This window comes from Rhipicephalus microplus, chromosome 3, assembly GCF_043290135.1.
Source record: "Rhipicephalus microplus isolate Deutch F79 chromosome 3, USDA_Rmic, whole genome shotgun sequence".
In the NCBI taxonomy this organism is placed as follows: Eukaryota; Metazoa; Arthropoda; class Arachnida; order Ixodida; family Ixodidae; genus Rhipicephalus; species Rhipicephalus microplus.
In genome coordinates, this window is record NC_134702.1 from 28,502,766 (window position 1) to 28,520,649 (window position 17,884).

Consider the following 17,884-nt stretch of genomic DNA (forward strand, 5'->3'; position numbering starts at 1 on the left):
TGTGACGTCGCCGCGTTTCACCCTTTTATTATTTTTTGTTTTTGTTTATTCACAGTAACCTCGTTCATCCATGGCGTTTTCAGTTCGCTCTATATTTTCCCCAATTCGAGTTTGGCATGGTCGATTTCGGTCGTTCTAGTACGAACTGTAGTATCCAGTTTTTTTCTCTTGCGTGCTAGTAAACTGAAAGCCAACCGCCCATCCTTCAAGAAACCAAGTTTCTGTTTTCGTTTGCCCCTCTTGTTGGGGAAGTGGCGGTGTTGTTGTAAGTACACATTTCGGTGCCACCAAGAGATACCCTTCGAGAAAACAAAGATGACCCCCCCCCCTCACCACGTTCCCTTCCATTAAGAGTGGAAGACATAGGTTGGAGGGAAAAGGGGTGAGGGAGAGGCTGTTCCGTACACGGAGCAGCCAAGCGTGGTTGGATGAAGAGACAATGCGGCCAGACGCAAGCTATACTGCCTCTCCGGGAAATCGAGTCTCGTACCGCGGCAGCCCGGGGCCCACGCGCGCTGAACGATGGATGGCAGTGTGCGGGCGTCGCTCGTTAATTTTCGCTTAGACCTTTGACCCGGAACGCCCGACAGTATACGGCGGTTACGACGGCGCATGCGCGGAGAGCTTGTCTCGTTTTACGCTGGCGCGTCTCGCTAAAAAAGAGGATCGCCCGTCCTTGGTAACCAGCTTATATACTAACTACTGCGCGAGATCAGACGGAGATGGGGAAGTGGTCGTCGCCTTCGACGAACCTGCTACGTACCTTTTATTGTTTCGTTTCCGTCTTTGTTTGTGGGGTAATAAATGGGCCCTATTCTCGGCGCGCATGTCCTATCGAGTTTCAAGAGGGGAGCTCTGTGAGTTGTTTGTTGCGCCGTAGAGTGCGCACGTGAAATATCATCATCACCAACCGGTTCGCACTTGCTTTGTCCTCTTCTGCATGCTTCGTTCCCACAACGCGTGTGCCAATTTGTACGGTGGACAATACATAAACTATAATGGTCCAGTCTGATACGTAACTAAAACTCGCGTAACGTCGCATAACAACTACAGTCACGGGACTAAAATCGCGTAACAGCTCGTAAGAATTTCTCACACGAGGCGAAATCGCCGAACACCACTCACGCGACCAAAAAAAAAAAAAAACGTGTAACATCACGCAGCTACGGGAACGGTACGACGTAACATAACGTAACTACTTGCGTGACAAAAATGACATAACATTTAGTCACGTGACTAAAATCACGCACTATCGCCTAATAACGCGTCAAGTCACACGTTTCCGTCAAAAGACACGCAACAGCTATAGTCATGTGAATACAGGCTCAACATTATGTAACAGGTAGTCAGGTTGCATGTGTAGCCAAGTCTATAGCAACGCTTAATGCCGCTAGCAAAAACTTGGCATACTTAGATATGCGGAACGCTAGCTTCGCCGGTGGTTCCAGTCTAGTGCAACTATACAGCGAGCCGTGCAATTTTGATTTCCTTTCTTGATTGCTGCCCATCGCGATGCATTAATTAGTCACTCAATACTTGTTGGTTGGTTTAGCGGGAGTACAGCAGAATTGCACGAATATCGTCAAAGAAATTCATCGAGAATTTTTCAGAAGCTATCTTAATAATCTTGGGAAGAAGAATAATGAGGAGAGATAAGATAAAGAAGGAGTGATCGTCCTGAGAAGTGGGCTTCTATTCTGGTACTCCTGACGGGGGTAAGAGGAAAATAAAAAGAAAGATAAAAGGGGAGGGCGTGTTAAGGTGTGATTGTGGTATGGCACAATGAGTCACTGCACACACTGTACCGTTCGGGGTAGGACACGCACAAAGTCTATACATTGGCTACCTTGAGTGTACGTACAGCAGATGTGCAAACACGGGAGAGAACAGGAGCACTGTAGTGAAGGTATCCAACAAAAAGTGCCTGGTTTAGCTGTAGTAAAGATGATTTTGATGGTCCCCATGATTGTCCAGGCATATGGCGAATGACCTGGACAAAGCTATCTAGGTTTTTTTAAAAATACGATAGTCTTTCTTGGGGACCTTCGACGCAAAGAATTTGGTCTGTCTGTCTGTCTGTCTGTCTGTCTGTCTGTCTGTCTGTCTGTCTGTCTGTCTGTCTGTCTGTCTGTCTGTACGTTTGTCTGTTTGTTCACCCTTAACGGTAACGGGTACTCTGAACAGCACCAGCCGACACCTTAAACGGCCGACGCCATCCACAGTGCTCACCAATGTTGCTCAAGCTTCAGCGTTCATACTTGTGCGATTGCCAATTAAAAAAACAATTATTGCGCATATATGAGGTACCATAACAACACGTATATACTCTGTATGTGCGTCTTTCACTAGAAATGGAATACATAAGTAATTCTAAAGACCGTGGCATTTATCACGCTTCGCTGACCATACAACGCTTGCACGAAAAGGCGAGTGTTTCCAACGCTTTGCTAAGACGAGACGGTGGTGGCACCTACCCGTCGTTTTGCGTTCTACACCTTATCACCTTAGAGACGGGCGCGCACACCCGTCTCGGAGCCGCGCGCTTCGTTTTCCACGAAAACTGCCAGATGACGCTCATGTCTCACGTGTGACTTGATTTGATGTGCTCGTTCGCCTCCGCTGCACGCTCGAGGCACTCTAACGGAGCGCCTCCAGAATGCGATTCACCAATTTCTTGCGCATAACATGAAATAAATGTTTTGTTCACTCTCTCCACACGCAAGACTATCGTCTTTCGACGACATTTGCAGATTAACATTCAGATACGGGCCCATTTTTTTCACTTAGCGCCGAGTTGTGCTTCGACCAAGACAAATCACGGAATGCTCCGATTTCTGGTTAACCTCCTTGCCTTTCCCTGATTTTATTCTCTCTCTCTCTCGATGATAACTCCGAGGAACGTGGGGTGAGTTACCGAGGTATTACTTTCCCATGGATCACTACGGGGTAGCAAGCCATGGACTTGCCTCGTGATTGCCAGGGTTGCACCTTCCGTAGGTGACAGTTGCAGTCCGCAGGTATTGTGGCATATGCGGACGTTCTAAATATACCGCGCGTGGTAGCTTCATCTGTATACTTGCAAATGTGTTGCACTCGTGGTCCGAATGCAAATGTCATCTGCGTACGTAGAGACCGAGATTTTGCCTCCTAGCTTTTTAACGAGACCAACAAGTACGATATAAATAATGTTGGGCTCAGAACTCCACCCTGAGGCAGGCCACGATAGACGGGATGCTTATCTATGTCGCCGTCGGCAGTAGACATGAACATAATTCCTTTTTGAAGATAGCTGGCTCACTGTGGATGCACGCGGCTGCCAATACCATTCTCTTCAAGAGCATTTAGAATGGCGTCATGCAGAACATTATTGAATGCACCTTTGATATCAAGGAAGATTGCAGCCGTCAATCGGTGGGTCTGTTTCTGATGTTCAATGGTTGTTACTAAATCGATCAAACTGTCAATTGATGACATTTTCTTTCGGAGGCCAGTCATGGCGTCTGGATATATACTATTTGCCTCTCTAGGAACCGTTCTAAGCTGGAATATGCAATGCGTGTGCCTTCCGCGCTAGTGCTGCTACCTAACTCATACTCGGAAATCGCTATCCAGGCTTGGCGGTATTATGGCTGGTAGCAATAATGAAAATGATGAAGGGCTTTATTTCAAATGTAAGGAGGGTGGGAAACTTTCAAGGCTTTTAAATGTACCTCAAGTCGCTAAATGACGAGGAAATGTTCAAGTTAATATCGTGATTTTATTCGCGAAGGAGTTTCAATGGAACACTTACGAAAGGCACGCAAAACGGTTTGCTATATCAGCAGTCGCTTAACGAAGCGTTATCTTATAGCCTATAATAAATCTGTGCAAAGTGTTTAGTAGACCAGTGGTTAATGGCACATCGAGGACACGAGAGTGGTGCGCACTATCTGTTACGGATATCGCTAATGCAATCAGCTGGTTACCGTTGATAGAAGCGAATGATTGATTCGAGCGCTGCTTGGCCATTTCCGCTTAGCCCGATTTTGAAAGGCCATGGGGTCACTGAGCATTTTTAGAAGGTGCGAATCGATATTAATTCTTCGATCACTCGTACGGCGGTCCGCGGAAATTTCTGGCGGCTTGGCTCCAGCGTTTTGCCTTCGTGATCCACGCATGGAAGTGAATCACCGCTTTTACTTGAGCGAACCTAGTTTTGCATAGTTTTCAGCTGTTGGTTACACAGAGATAATAAACATTCGCCTCTAGCGTTCTATGTTTTCTGTTCAAAGCATAGCTTTCCTTTCAGGACGTTTACCTTTCCGGATATGCTTAGAGTCCGCAACGCACGTCATTTGCAGCTTTATTGATTTGTATTTCGAGAAATGATCGTTTTGAGAAGTCGATCTGTTTTGGGAAGTGCGAACAATCGTAATAGGGACGACTGTGAGCTTTGACGTGGCTAATAACCTGGATTGAGGATTTATTTACCTCTGCACATTTACATATGTGCTTCAAATGTAGAGCATTTACCTGATGCGTGGAAGCCGGTCGCCTCCGCACCAATCTAATAGTTCAGCTCATCTACTCGGCAAAGTTCTGCGAAGGCGGGGTCACCGGCCGTTAAGCTTATGACGTCGCTCCAGAGTGCAAGCCCATTGGTGGATGCTCGTTTGCGTCCGCTGTTGACGGGAAATGCAACATAGTTTTGAAGTTGCAACAACAACAACAACAACAACAACAACTCAATAATAATAATAATACCACGATATGACTATGAAAGACGCCGTAGGGGAGGGCTCCGGAAATTTCGACCATCTGGTGTTTGTTCTTAAACGTACACCTTGACCCAAGTACTCGGGCCTCTATACATCCTTTACCGAAATGCGGCCGCCGCTTCCGGTATTCGATCCGGCTACCTTTGGGTCAGCCGTCGAGCGCCTGTGACGTGTACTTTCTTTCGTCTCTTGCTTTCATTGCCCTGACCGTTGTGAGCACCGTAATAACCAGACCACCACACCTTGTAAGCTGCACCTGACTTTCAAGCGCGCCTTCTTTACCTATCCTATCGGCTTACGTGCTAGAAGAACGATCTGGTAACTACTAATGTTATTTAACTTGAGGACCAATTATAGAACGCTGTGACTTCAGTTGGTCGAAGTTGCCCTGCATCACCTCTTCGTCTCTGTGCGCAGGCCGGACCCTGCCAACGGCGACGGTAGCGTCGGCGACCTGCGGCAACGGTGGCGTTGTGGCGGCGACCACCGTGTGCGGCGTCAGCAAGCCCGTGCTGGTCAAGGCGTCGGGAGCGATGGCGGCCACCAGGGCCTTCTTCTGCCCCGCGCCGACCATCGTCAAGGCCGAGCCGATGTCTTCCGCGGCCACCGTGGTCGCCAGGGCGGTCGGCGCGCACCACGCCATCGGCAACAACAAAGGTCAGCAGCTTGGCCCGTATACCCTGGTGCAACAGGGTGTTGCACCAGGGCTTCTAAAGGGGATGTCAAGAGTTGAAGGTCTTACTATACATAGCATATCCTGATAAAACAAAGGGACCCCAAAGTGGCACAGTGACTTGGTTTCGATTGATAAACTGTACTCTGTGAGAACTGTAATGCTATAAGTTTCACTTTCATTAGTTCATTATTAGAGGAGAAATCAAGGCTGAAGTTTTTTTATTTTTAAATTTCGCGTTGAAGTCTCCGTGCGTAACATCGCGAATTTCAAAATGTATTTCTCGTATTTTCGCGACATTGGCTCGATTAAACCTTCTGAAACTTCACACGGTATCTAAGTATGATAACGTACCTCATTCTTATCAATTAGAAGTTACGTAGGATTCACTGGACGCCGTCAAAAATCTATATGATGTCACGGTGTTTGGTGCCTGAATGTCATGGTGGCGTCGCCACTCGCGTTTTTGTTCGCGCATTTTCCGCTTAAAAATTGTCTCGCGGTACGAGTGGTGTTTTCGAGATTGTGAACTTTATTCGTGTGCGAAAAATCGTTTTTCTCGTCAGTGTTGCTTCAAAGGTGCCTTAACTGAAGAAAAAAATCGAGTGTGGTTAGATTGATCTTCATCGATTTGGGAGCATCTCGCCGCTTTCTGTGCGCTGACAGTGAGTCAGTCAAGAACTTTACTGAGAGTTCATAAATAGTTTCAGATGCCAGGGAGTCCATTAGGGACAACCTTGCACCTACTACTGTAAGAAGAGGAAGAGGAGGAGAGAAACTTTACTCCAAGATAGGAGTTTGGAGCACGCAGGCTCCAGGGCCCCCGCACGATACCGCCGTGCTCAAGCGTTCATTTGATGGTGCTCTATGACGCTGGCAGCCCGGTCGGCAGGATCCTCCCTACCGGGTCCTCTGAACGCAGTAGGGTCTCTCAGTCCTTCCAGGTCTTGAGGCGTTCAAGGCGATACCCGAGTCGGGGTGGGAACTTGGTGGAGCTAATAAACGGATTCTTTTTTTTTTTCAGATTTTTACGCGTGTAAAATATCTTCAGAATTCTCTGGTTGGTAAGTTCGTCAAACTTTCCAGACCCCCATCGAACTTTACGGACCCATCTCCAGACTCACGGCTTAAGGAACTTAAGTGGGGCGCGCATTTAGGCGCGCTCTCAGGGTGAAGCACGCCGCAGAAATAGGTTGCTTGTCGTCGTCGTGCCGGTATTGCTTTTCACCTTCTAGTTTTCCGGCATCGCTTTCTCGCCGATAGGGGTAACAAGAGTGCGGCCTGACCGAGCAATCATCCCTGTACCCCGGCACCGCAGAGCGTTTTTACAGAAGCGAAGCCTGGACGCGTGGCAACAATGCCGCGCCTTTTTTGTCTCCCATACGTTGCGCCACACCAGGATCCGTCAGCGTCTCTCCAGCTGCGCACTGCAGTGTTTGTTTCGCGCGGGAACAGGAGACGGATGTTTACTATGCGATCGGGTGCACAACGGAGGCGCCTGTTCTTGAGGCAACCGTCGCCGCAGTCGACTATACGGGTGACGTGCACGCTGCAAAAAAAAAAAAAAGTCAGCGTAGCTTCTACTTTTTTTATTGTGCCCATCATTCGCGCAGAGTGGTCGTTTTCTTTGTAGGTGAGATCTGGTGAGTTTCTACTGCTCCCATGACATTGATAAAGTCGAAGAAAAGAAAACCGATGCCCACACAATCTGCCAATACGCACGCTGACGGTCTCAAGCGAGTGTCTTTTTTTAATATTTATTTATTTATTTATTTAATATACCTCAAAGGCCACCCAACAGGGGGCTTTACATGAGGGTGTGGGCAAACAATATAGAGTTAATAAAACAATGATTCTATGGCATTTTTAAATCTATCCGTGTTGCTATGATGGATGACACTTGGGGGAAGATCGTTCCAGTCCCTGGCTGCTTTAGCGAAGAAGGAGTGATGGTGGGCTGTGGTACATGCAGGAGGTGGGTACACGGCCTTGTGGTGGCTTGTGCGGGCTGAAGTACGATGAGCTGATTGAATGGGACAGTTGTAATGAAACGTATGATACATTTTGTGATACAAGGATAGTCTGGAAACCTTACGGCGTAGGTCAAGGTTAGGTAGATCTGCTATTCTTTTAAGGGTGGTAACACTGGTATGATACGAGTAATCTGAGTAGATGAATCTAACTGCTCGGTTTTGAATTAGTTCGATGGACTTACTTAGGTTAATTTGGAATGGGTCCCAAATGGCGGATGCGTACTCTAGTTTTGGGCGAATTAGTGTTTTGTAGGCTAGTAATTTGACTGATGGAGGGGCAAGATGCAAGTTACGACGAAGGTAACCGAGAGCTCTGTTAGCATTGTTAACTATTTTACTTACGTGAAAAGACCAGTTTAGATTCTGTGAAATGTTAACACCGAGATATTTAATGGAACTTAGGGAAGAAACTATGGAGCCATTAATATTATAGTTAGTGGTGGGTAAGTTTTGGCGTCTGTGAAATGAAATAAGTGCAGTTTTATTAGTATTTAATACCATGAGCCATTTGCGACACCACTCGTCCAGCTTTAGTAGGTCCTGCTGGAGAGTAATTGTATCTGAAACGTTAGTAATAGGTCGGTAGATTACACAGTCGTCGGCAAAGAGGCGGATGTTAGATGAAATGTTATCGGGTAAATCATTGATGTAAATTAAGAATACTTGAGTAAATTAAGAATACTTGAGTGTTTCACCCCGGGGTCCACTACGGCTCCGCTGACGTATTTCCGTCACGGATGTGGCGTTGTAAAATATATTTTAAGAGATCCTAAGAAAAAATAGCAGCGTATCCGCGGGGTGAATGATGGAGAGTGGGGCGAAGCATCCGTTCGTTCATTCGTTCTTGCTTCCGTCCGTCCATGTGTCTGTCTGTGTGACCGTCCGTGCGTCCATCCGCCCGTCTGTGCGTGCGTCCGCACGTCCATCCTTGCGTTTGTTCATGCATCCGCCCCTGCGTCCGTCCATTCGTCCATCCGTCCGTGCAGCCATCCGTGCGTCTGTCCATGCATCTGTCTGTGTGTCCGTTCGCCCATCTAGTCAACACTCCAAGTACCACCATCTAGCATCTTTTTATCATATATTCCGCATATAGAAGCACCAACATCCAGGGGACATTCCAAGGACTAAACGAGAGGTGGCACACGCACACTTTCTGATGGCTTGCGCTTCGTGTCTATACTTCCAACCTTTAACCACCTCGAGTCCATGGTATATACTAGTCACTGTATTCATGGCACTGCTGCCCAACGCTCGCTTAACCTTTCTAAAACCAAGGAGGTTACGCCCAGCGAGTATAACGTAGCAACCATTTCCTGTCAGATAGCGCTCAATGTACATGCCAATGGCTGCTAATGGGAAATGAGAGACAGGAAAATTCGGCTTTTACTTTCTTACGGCTTGTGCTTCGTATCTACTTCCCACCTTTGACCACCTCGAGTCCATGGTATATACTAGTCACTGTACGCTGCGGCCCGATGCTCGCTAAACCTATCTAAAGCCAAGGAGCTAAACCTATCTAAAGCCAAGGAGGTTACGCCCAGCGAGTATAACGTAGCAACCCTTTCGTGTCAGATAGTGCTCAATGTATATGCCAATGGCTGCTAATGGGGAATGAGAGACAGGAGAATTCGGCTTTTAGTTAACGCGCACGCTGCGAATTGTTTATTGTTCAACAACGCATAGGTGAAGTCTCCCACCGACACCACGTTGCAGGTCAAAGCGTAAGACATGTTGCATACTACGACGAGAGACGAACGGATTCCGCTTCAACGAGCTTCACCCCTAAAAAAAAAAAAAACGAGAAGGAAAGATTCTGTTGCGCAGCATCGAACCAGCATCCTCTCGATGCATCCTCTCTCAAAATCAGCGCGTTTTCGTTACCAGTAGCCAAATGGTGCGACGGGCTTGCGTTGGATAAGTTCCCTAGAAACTTCTTTTATCTAGGGACCTTACGCCGAATAGCTGTAGCGCGCCATCTGCTGAGTGAACAATTAACCACGGGGCGAGTTCGGGATGGATGTGCTGTTTCCCGGATGTTGTCGGTGGCAACGGTGTGGGACGCTGGCCTGAATATTAGCGAAGCCATACGAATATGCACCAAACTCTGGCCGTATATAATTTTTTTAAACTTATATATTGCCTATCATTTTCGTTCTTCTAAAGTGTTCTCCATTAAACGGCAGTAAATTTCGAACCCGATTCTCTCATATCGTTTTTTTCTTGAGCCTCGTGGTGCGCGGTTCTCCCGTCGAAACAACAGAAACTGCCTTTGGCTGCACGGGCCACAACTTCAAAGCAAGGAGGCTGCAGTTCATGCTTCCATGAGAGCACGGCTTTCACACTCCCGAAGCTTCCTTTGACGTTTTGCCTATGTATATCCCACGTGTATCGTTTAGTATTCGGATATCATGAAAGCAACTGACACTGAAAGGGAGATGGAAAAAGAGACCTTGTTGCCATGGCTGAGCGTTTCGAAATGGGTTCGTTTCGCTTTTATTTCTTTTCTTCTTCAGTTTTCATGCTTTGGTCAACTTCATATGTAGTCAGCGTCGCCTTGAGTCAGATCTGGTACGACGTGAGAATTTGCTTTAGTACTTTTTTTTTTCGTCACCAGCGTCCGACTTTCGAGGTAGCCCCGCCGCGGTGGTCTAGTGGCTAAAGTACTCGGCTTCTACGCGGGATCTAATCCCGGCTGCGGCGGCTGCGTTTCCGATGGAGGCGGAAATATTGCAGGCCCGTGTGCTCAGATTTGGGTGCACGTTAAAGAACTCCAGGTGGTCGAAATTTCCGGAGCCCTTCAATACGGCTTCTCTCATAATGATATGGTGGTTTTGGAACGTTAAACCCCGCATATCAATCAATCATATCAATCAATCAACTTTCGAGGTATGACCGAATGCGTTTAATCTACATAAAGTGTTCTTTCTTTCTTTCTTTCTTTCTTTCTTGCCCCGCCGTGGTGGTCTAGTGGCTAAGGTACTCGGCTGCTGACCCGCAGGTCGCGGGTTCGAATCCCGGCTGCGGCGGCTGCATTTCCGATGGAGGCGGAAATGTTGTAGGCCCGTGTGCTCAGATTTGGGTGCACGTTAAAGAACCCCAGGTGGTCAAAATTTCCGGAGCCCTCCACTACGGCGTCTCTCATAATCATATAGTGGTTTTTTTTGGTACGTTAAACCCCACATATCAATCAATCAATCAATCAATCAATTTCTTTCTTTCTTTCTTTCTTTCTTTCTTTCATTCTTTCTTCTTTTCTTTCTTTCTTTCTTTCTTTCTTTCTTTCTTTCTTTCTCATGTGCACGTTTTCACTTGAAGCGGCGGCTTTTGTGGGGCGACGTTCATGATCAAGCCGCCAGGCTGCCTCACTGTGGCGATTGACTCGCACTGAAGGTTCTTTGTGCTCATAAATCTAGCTCTCTTGCTGTCGACATATTGTCGCATATAGTATATATACATACATAATGTCCCTCATTTCCCATTCACGAAACGGCGACTGGAATGACTTTGCATAAGGTTTATAAAGTGTATTGACTTGGTGGGCTATGGCGTAAGTTAGCTTTCACTCGATCGATTTTTGTTGTTGTTTTTACTGCACGCGATCAAAGACCCTCGGGTCTATCAATATACGAATTGGTGCCGATGTTGCGTTGGTCGATTCTTATACTTGCGTGCTGTTTCTATTGGACAAGCATGTCAAGCGGGAATTGGGAGCAATAACATGTTTTGAAAAGGGGCCAACTGCACTAGAGTTCTATACGCATCGAAAAGAAGTTTTGTCTTTCTTCGGCTTGAACTTTTAACGCACTTTCTTGTTGAGGGGAGTCTTAAAGCTGCCCTTGTATGCTTCTTTTTACTATACTGGCACGTCGTGGAGTGGGCACGGCGAAGCGGCTGGAAAGATGCCGCTAACGAAACGCTTCTTTTTCGTTGTACAGGCCGTGTTTTTCATGCTCGCCGGGCCATCGGAACCTTGCACTACCGGGAATGAAGTTGCGGCGATTACATCTGTCTCTGCTAACTACTGTCCAGTGCCTTCATCGAATTTGGACATACTGGATACGCCCCCTCTGGAACATTGCATGCCCGTGACGTCATCGTTGGATCGCCCTTTTAAAGACAGGCCACACAGTTGGACCTTCAGTGGGCACGGCGAAGCGGCTGGAAAGATGCCGCTAACGAAACGCTTCTTTTTCGTTGTACAGGCCGTGTTTTTCATGCTCGCCGGGCCATCGGAACCTTGCACTACCGGGAATGAAGTTGCGGCGATTACATCTGTCTCTGCTAACTACTGTCCAGTGCCTTCATCGAATTTGGACATACTGGATACGCCCCCTCTGGAACATTGCATGCCCGTGACGTCATCGTTGGATCGCCCTTTTAAAGACAGGCCACACAGTTGGACCTTCAGTGGGCACGGCGAAGCGGCTGGAAAGATGCCGCTAACGAAACGCTTCTTTTTCGTTGTACAGGCCGTGTTTTTCATGCTCGCCGGGCCATCGGAACCTTGCACTACCGGGAATGAAGTTGCGGCGATTACATCTGTCTCTGCTAACTACTGTCCAGTGCCTTCATCGAATTTGGACATACTGGATACGCCCCCTCTGGAACATTGCATGCCCGTGACGTCATCGTTGGATCGCCCTTTTAAAGACAGGCCACACAGTTGGACCTTCAGTGGGCACGGCGAAGCGGCTGGAAAGATGCCGCTAACGAAACGCTTCTTTTTCGTTGTACAGGTTAGTTTTTCTCTTTCAAATCATAGGTCTGGAGACGAAATTGTACTTCTTATTGTGCCGTGCCCACAGACATGTTTTATTATTGCATATGAATGTTATTTTGTTTGCAAGTTATTGCTGTGTGGAGATGTCGAGCAAAACCCTGGGCCAACTGTTGATGAAATGTTTCACGAGCTCTTGAAGGGACAATCTGATATCCGAGCAGAACTTGTAAGCCTTAGAGCACGTTTAGACTCAACAGAATCATTAATAAGCACCTTTGGAGTGCGTCTGAATAACTTAGAAGCAAATGTTAAGCAATTACAAACTCAGAAGGGCGTGAGCGAATTGATACAGGAGTCTGTAGATTCCATTCAGCAGTTAATTGATATTCATCAGTCCAAGCTGGTTGACCTTGAGAATCGCAGTCGCCGGAATAATCTTCTTGTATTTGGTATCAGCGCTGCTGGGAGTGAATCTGAAGCAGAGCTACGTGAAAAGGTAGTGAAGGGCATATTTCATGATCGATTAGGGGTGAAATGCACGACAATTGCGCGGATTCATAGATTAGGCAAGCCGGTATCAAGCAGACGTCCTGTTATACTTTTTTTCCAAGATTATATGGAAAAGCAAGCTGTGTTGCGTCAAGCACATAAGCTGAAGGGAACCAAAATTTATCTTCAAAACGACTACTGTTCTGACACACTCCGCAAAAGAAAACTGCTATGGGCAACTGCAAAAGCAGACAGAGAAAGCGGTAGCAAGGTTGCTCTTGTTCACGATAAGCTTCGTATTGATCACACCTTTTTCTGTTGGGATGACTCGCTTAATGCGCGTAGGAAAGTGTCACATGAGAGTGCCGTAGGGAATCCCAGCTAGCAATTAGGGGAGCACCAACTTCGTTTGCTTTGCTTCAATGCACGGAGTATAACAAATAAAATTGAAAAGTTGGAAAATATTTTGCTCACGCACGATCCTCATGTCTGTGTGATAACAGAGTCTTGGTTACATGAAGCCATTGGCGATAGCGAGATAGTTCCGCCGAACTACCAACTTTTTCGATGTGATCGTGGTCATCGGGGCGGTGGAGTGGCTGTCATTATCAAGTATGGCATTGATGTAACTATTGCTGAGCGTTTTCCAGTGAGAGAGAGTCTGCTTTTAAAACTTTCATTTGCTGATATGTCATTTTTTCTCTGTGCGGTTTATCGATGTCCTAATGCTGATGATTCTTTTATGAGCGGTTTGTACGATGAACTACTACGTCTACGAAGCAAAAATCTTATTTTAACGGGTGACTTCAATCTGCCAGCCATTAATTGGGATGATATAAATTATGGTACTTCTTCTTCGGCTGACACACTCTTAGACATAATGTTTTCTCTAGGCCTTGAGCAAATGGTAGGACACCCCACAAGGGGGAGTTCGATACTTGATCTGTTATTTACAACGGAACTCTTTACCGAAGCGACTATCACAGTTGAAACCGGTATTTCTGACCATAGATTAATATCATTTGTTTGGGACAGGCATGCACGTTGTAAATCAGTGAAAACGCCAGTGGAAAGTGTTGTAAGAGATTTCAATCGAGCGGATGATGTTGCAGTAATTGATTATTTAGAAACACATCTCCCCACATCTGTTAGTGATGTTGATAGAGCCTGGCAACGCTTCCGTGGTATTGTGGACTTCTGTACAAAGAACTTTGTACCGCTTAGGAGAATACGCAGGCGTTCACATAACCCATGGATAAACCGTGAGATTATACAGATCAAGAGAAAGATAAAAAGGTTACGAAAAAAACACAAGACTAGTACGCAACATTTTTCCGATCTTAAAGAAAAATTATTAGAGAGTGTTAGCAAGGCTAGGCATCAATTTTTTAACGACACACTACCTGAATTCATCAGGACAGATCCTGATAAATTTTGGCGCTATATTAAGCAAACTAAAGAAGGCGTTTCTGAAATACAAGTTGATGAGGTCACGATAACAGATCCGGCACTAATTGCTGATCATTTTAATAAATACTTTCAGAGCGTCTTTTCCGAACCACAGTATTATGAACTGCGAGACCCGATGCCCATAATCACGGATGATGTTCTGATAACTCGTGAAGGTGTTTTACAAATGTTACTTAAGGTTAATCCTAAGAAATCGTCAGGCCCTGACGGCATTGGTAATTCATTCCTACGACGCTATGCTGAACAAATCACTGACTTCCTTACTGCCCTTTTCAATGTATCATTCAAATATGGTCAGATACCAGACGATTGGCGTAAAGCTCGTGTTGTGCCGATCTTTAAAAAGGGTAACCGCTATTCCTTGACAAACTACCGTCCTGTTTCTATCACTAGTAGCTGCTGTAAAATGTTAGAGCATGTTGTTGCAAATTACATTAACACATTTTTATCAGAAAATAATATTTTGTCGCCTAATCAACATGGTTTCCGAAAAAATATGTCTACGGTAACACAGCTTGTGTCTACAGTGCATGAATTCGCACGGGTTCTAGATATATCTGGGCAGACTGATGTGTTCTTTTTAGATTTTAGCAAAGCGTTTGATAAGGTGCCTCATGGAAAACTTTTGTTTAAACTCGAAAATATTGGGCTACCTTCGGGTATCGTTAAATGGATTCATATGTACTTAAATAACAGAACTCAATTTGTTGAGGTCAGGGGTTGTTTTTCTTCTTCGCTAAATGTTTCTTCTGGTGTGCCACAAGGTAGTGTGTTAGGCCCCTTGTTATTCTTAATTTTTATTAATGATTTAGTTGATGTCGTACATAAGGACATATCCGTCAGATTATTCGCGGATGATTGTGTTGTTTTTAAAGAAATATGTTGTGTAAATGACCACATATTACTTCAACAGTCTCTTACAAGTATAGATGAGTGGTGTCAAAACTGGGGCATGGAACTTAATAGTGACAAAACAGTTCTCTTGAGAATAACAAGAAAACGAACTCCCAGCCTTTATACTTATTTTCTCCGCAATAACCCACTCAAAGACGTAGAAAAATACAAATATCTAGGAGTCACTTTGACAAAGTCACTTACGTGGTCAGACCACATTACAAGCATATGCACGGCTGCACTTAGGAAACTGTGGTTTCTTAAGAGGAAACTTAAATCCTCAACGAAGGAGACTAGATTATTGGCATATAACACCTGCATCCGATCAAAACTTGAATATGCCTCGGTTGTTTGGGACCCTCAATGTAAAAAAGATATTGCCTTGATTGAAAAAGTTCAACGGAAGGCTGTCAGATTTATATTTAGTAAATATAAAAGATATGATTCGCCAACACAACTTATGCAACTAAATGATATCCAAACACTGGAAATTCGCAGGAAAATTAATCGGTTAACGTTCCTACACAAAATTCTTTCCGGTAAAGTTACAACAAGTCTGCCCAACTGTGTGAAACCTCTATCTTCTAGAAAAACAAGACATAAGCATAAATATTCATTGGCGCCAGTTTTTGCCCGTACCACTGCTTTTAAAAATAGTTTTTTCCCTAGGACTATTGCTGACTGGAACTCTTTACCAATAAGTGCTTTTCAGTCCGAAGATATTGAAAACAGCTTGAAACTTTTTTTGTTTAGTTCTGAATGATGTATCCATATGGTGTGTATTCGCAGTGCCCGAGTAATGTAGTTAGTTGACTTCTGCTGCGCATGAGTGTTCTGATCACTGTTTATGTGCCGTAACTCTGTTGTGCAAGTGCACTATAAGTTGTCTAATTAAGTGCTGTGACATTGTACTTTTTTTTTGTTGTTTTTGCCCCTCCTGCTTGGGCCTAAGTATAGGCCTGCAGAACCTGTAAATAAATAAATAAATAAATAAATAAAAATACCGGCTGCTCACTCTAGGTTTTCACTTTGTTTGTTTCTTTGTTTGTTTGTTTCTCCCGTGTACGAGTATTAAGACGCTGATTAGGTTATATATAGGACAATGTACAGGCACAGTAGCGAGCGGATCGTCTCCTGCTAATACCAATCTACTGAGGCATGTCGCCATATCTTCCGTTCGATTGCCTTTTGTTGGGATATATACTACACTTTGTAGTCCTTCACCTTCCCTTCCGTTTCTTTTCTTTATTTTGTTAATTTATGTATTTCTTTGCGTATCGTGGCCTGAGGGGAGTAGAAAGAAGGGCATCTGTCGAATTTCGCTGAATTGCAGACACTGTCGTACAAACAGGGGCCTGACGGGCTGTCAAACGCGACTGTTGCGCCCTCTGTGTCTAATGGAAGTGAGTTATTGGGCAAACACGACCAGGGAATGGATGTAGTGCAGACGAGACTTGACGGCGGTAGAGGCAATTCGGGATCGCCATGAGGCAACTAAGTAACCCTCGGCTCTGTAGTTGCGCACTTGCCACAGGCTGGTAACCATACGCCTTCCGTTCTCCGGTCTTGATTGAAGCCGACTGCGTGGTGGGTCATTTCGTTCGGGCACATTAGTTCGCTCTCTGTCAGAGATTAGATAGATAGATAGATAGATAGATAGATAGATAGATAGATAGATAGATAGATAGATAGATAGATAGATAGATAGATAGATAGATAGATAGATAGATAGATAGATAGATAGATAGATAGATAGACGGACGGACGGGTGGGTGGGTGGGTGGGTGGGTGGGTGGGTGGGTGAATGAATGGGTGGGTGGGTGGGTTATGCGGATAACACTGTCAACAGACGTCCGTCTTGTTACTTTAGGCCGAGGGATAATGATGGGGAAAATAAGGTGGTAGGGGAGAAAGACAGATGACATAATCCTACGCAATTTTGGAGCGACATATGAAGTTACCTTGGTGTCATTTCAATGGGGAGTAAGGTCAGTGGGGTTCACCAAATATCCCGATGCACACATCGCGTTCAGAGTTAGCTGGGCGTGCGGATGGTATAACGTGTCGCTGGTCAACTAGAATGTCTTCCAGGGCAGATGATCAACCGTGACGCGAAGCTGTGTGTGAAGGAGAAAGTTGGAGAGGGTGGAGGGGAGGGGGGTAGCATAGAAGCTACGCAATGCATGTGGATACGATGGCGATTTCCTTGTGCTGGCAGCTACCGCATTGTCAGGCGTCCAACCGACCGTATACCTAGGATGACTGATTGATCGATTAACCCTCGCTGTGGTGGATCCAAGTTTTTATCGCGATTCGTTTATTTATGCTGTAGATGGTTCGTTGGGGATAATGTAAGCGAACACACGAAGGGAAGCGTAGGCGTCAACGTCGCTTCTTCGCCTGTTAATCGATTTCCTTTCAACGTGACGGAAAAATAAACTGGCTGAAGCCACAGGGTCTGACGTTATTCAGGACAAAAATTGCACAATCACACTCGCACACTACACTTGAACTGAGAAAAACACGTGTCATGTATTGCAGCTTGATTTAAGATTTCATCTTGGGTTAGACATTCTATGTATTGATGTACGCGCTAAGTGAACGTGAGCATTCATGTATATATCTTTTTTTAAAATTGAGACTGTTTCTTTTTATCACCCTATACCTTCGAACAACGGCAGTCAGGAGTGTGATGTATTTCCTTGAGCACGTATGTCCGCAGGCTACATCCAGTTGAGTGATTTCCCAGTTTAATAAAAGATTCTTGATAAACTTGCTAAAATTTTAGAATCATTGTACAGCGCTGTACAACGCGCTTTACGGTGATAGTATGTAATAGTCAGCGGGG

General features: G+C 45.5%; 1 protein-coding gene across 1 annotated transcript in view; it reads left to right on the plus strand.

Annotated features, from left to right (window-relative positions):
* The window catches only part of LOC142803653 (calmodulin-binding transcription activator 2-like), a 573,461-nt gene that overhangs the window by 141,062 nt on the left and 414,515 nt on the right, over window positions 1–17,884 (plus strand). The window contains exon 2 of the mRNA XM_075889143.1: window positions 5,175–5,414. Within this exon, the coding sequence (XP_075745258.1) occupies window positions 5,175–5,414 (240 nt within the window). The remainder of the gene's footprint in view (window positions 1–5,174; window positions 5,415–17,884) is intronic.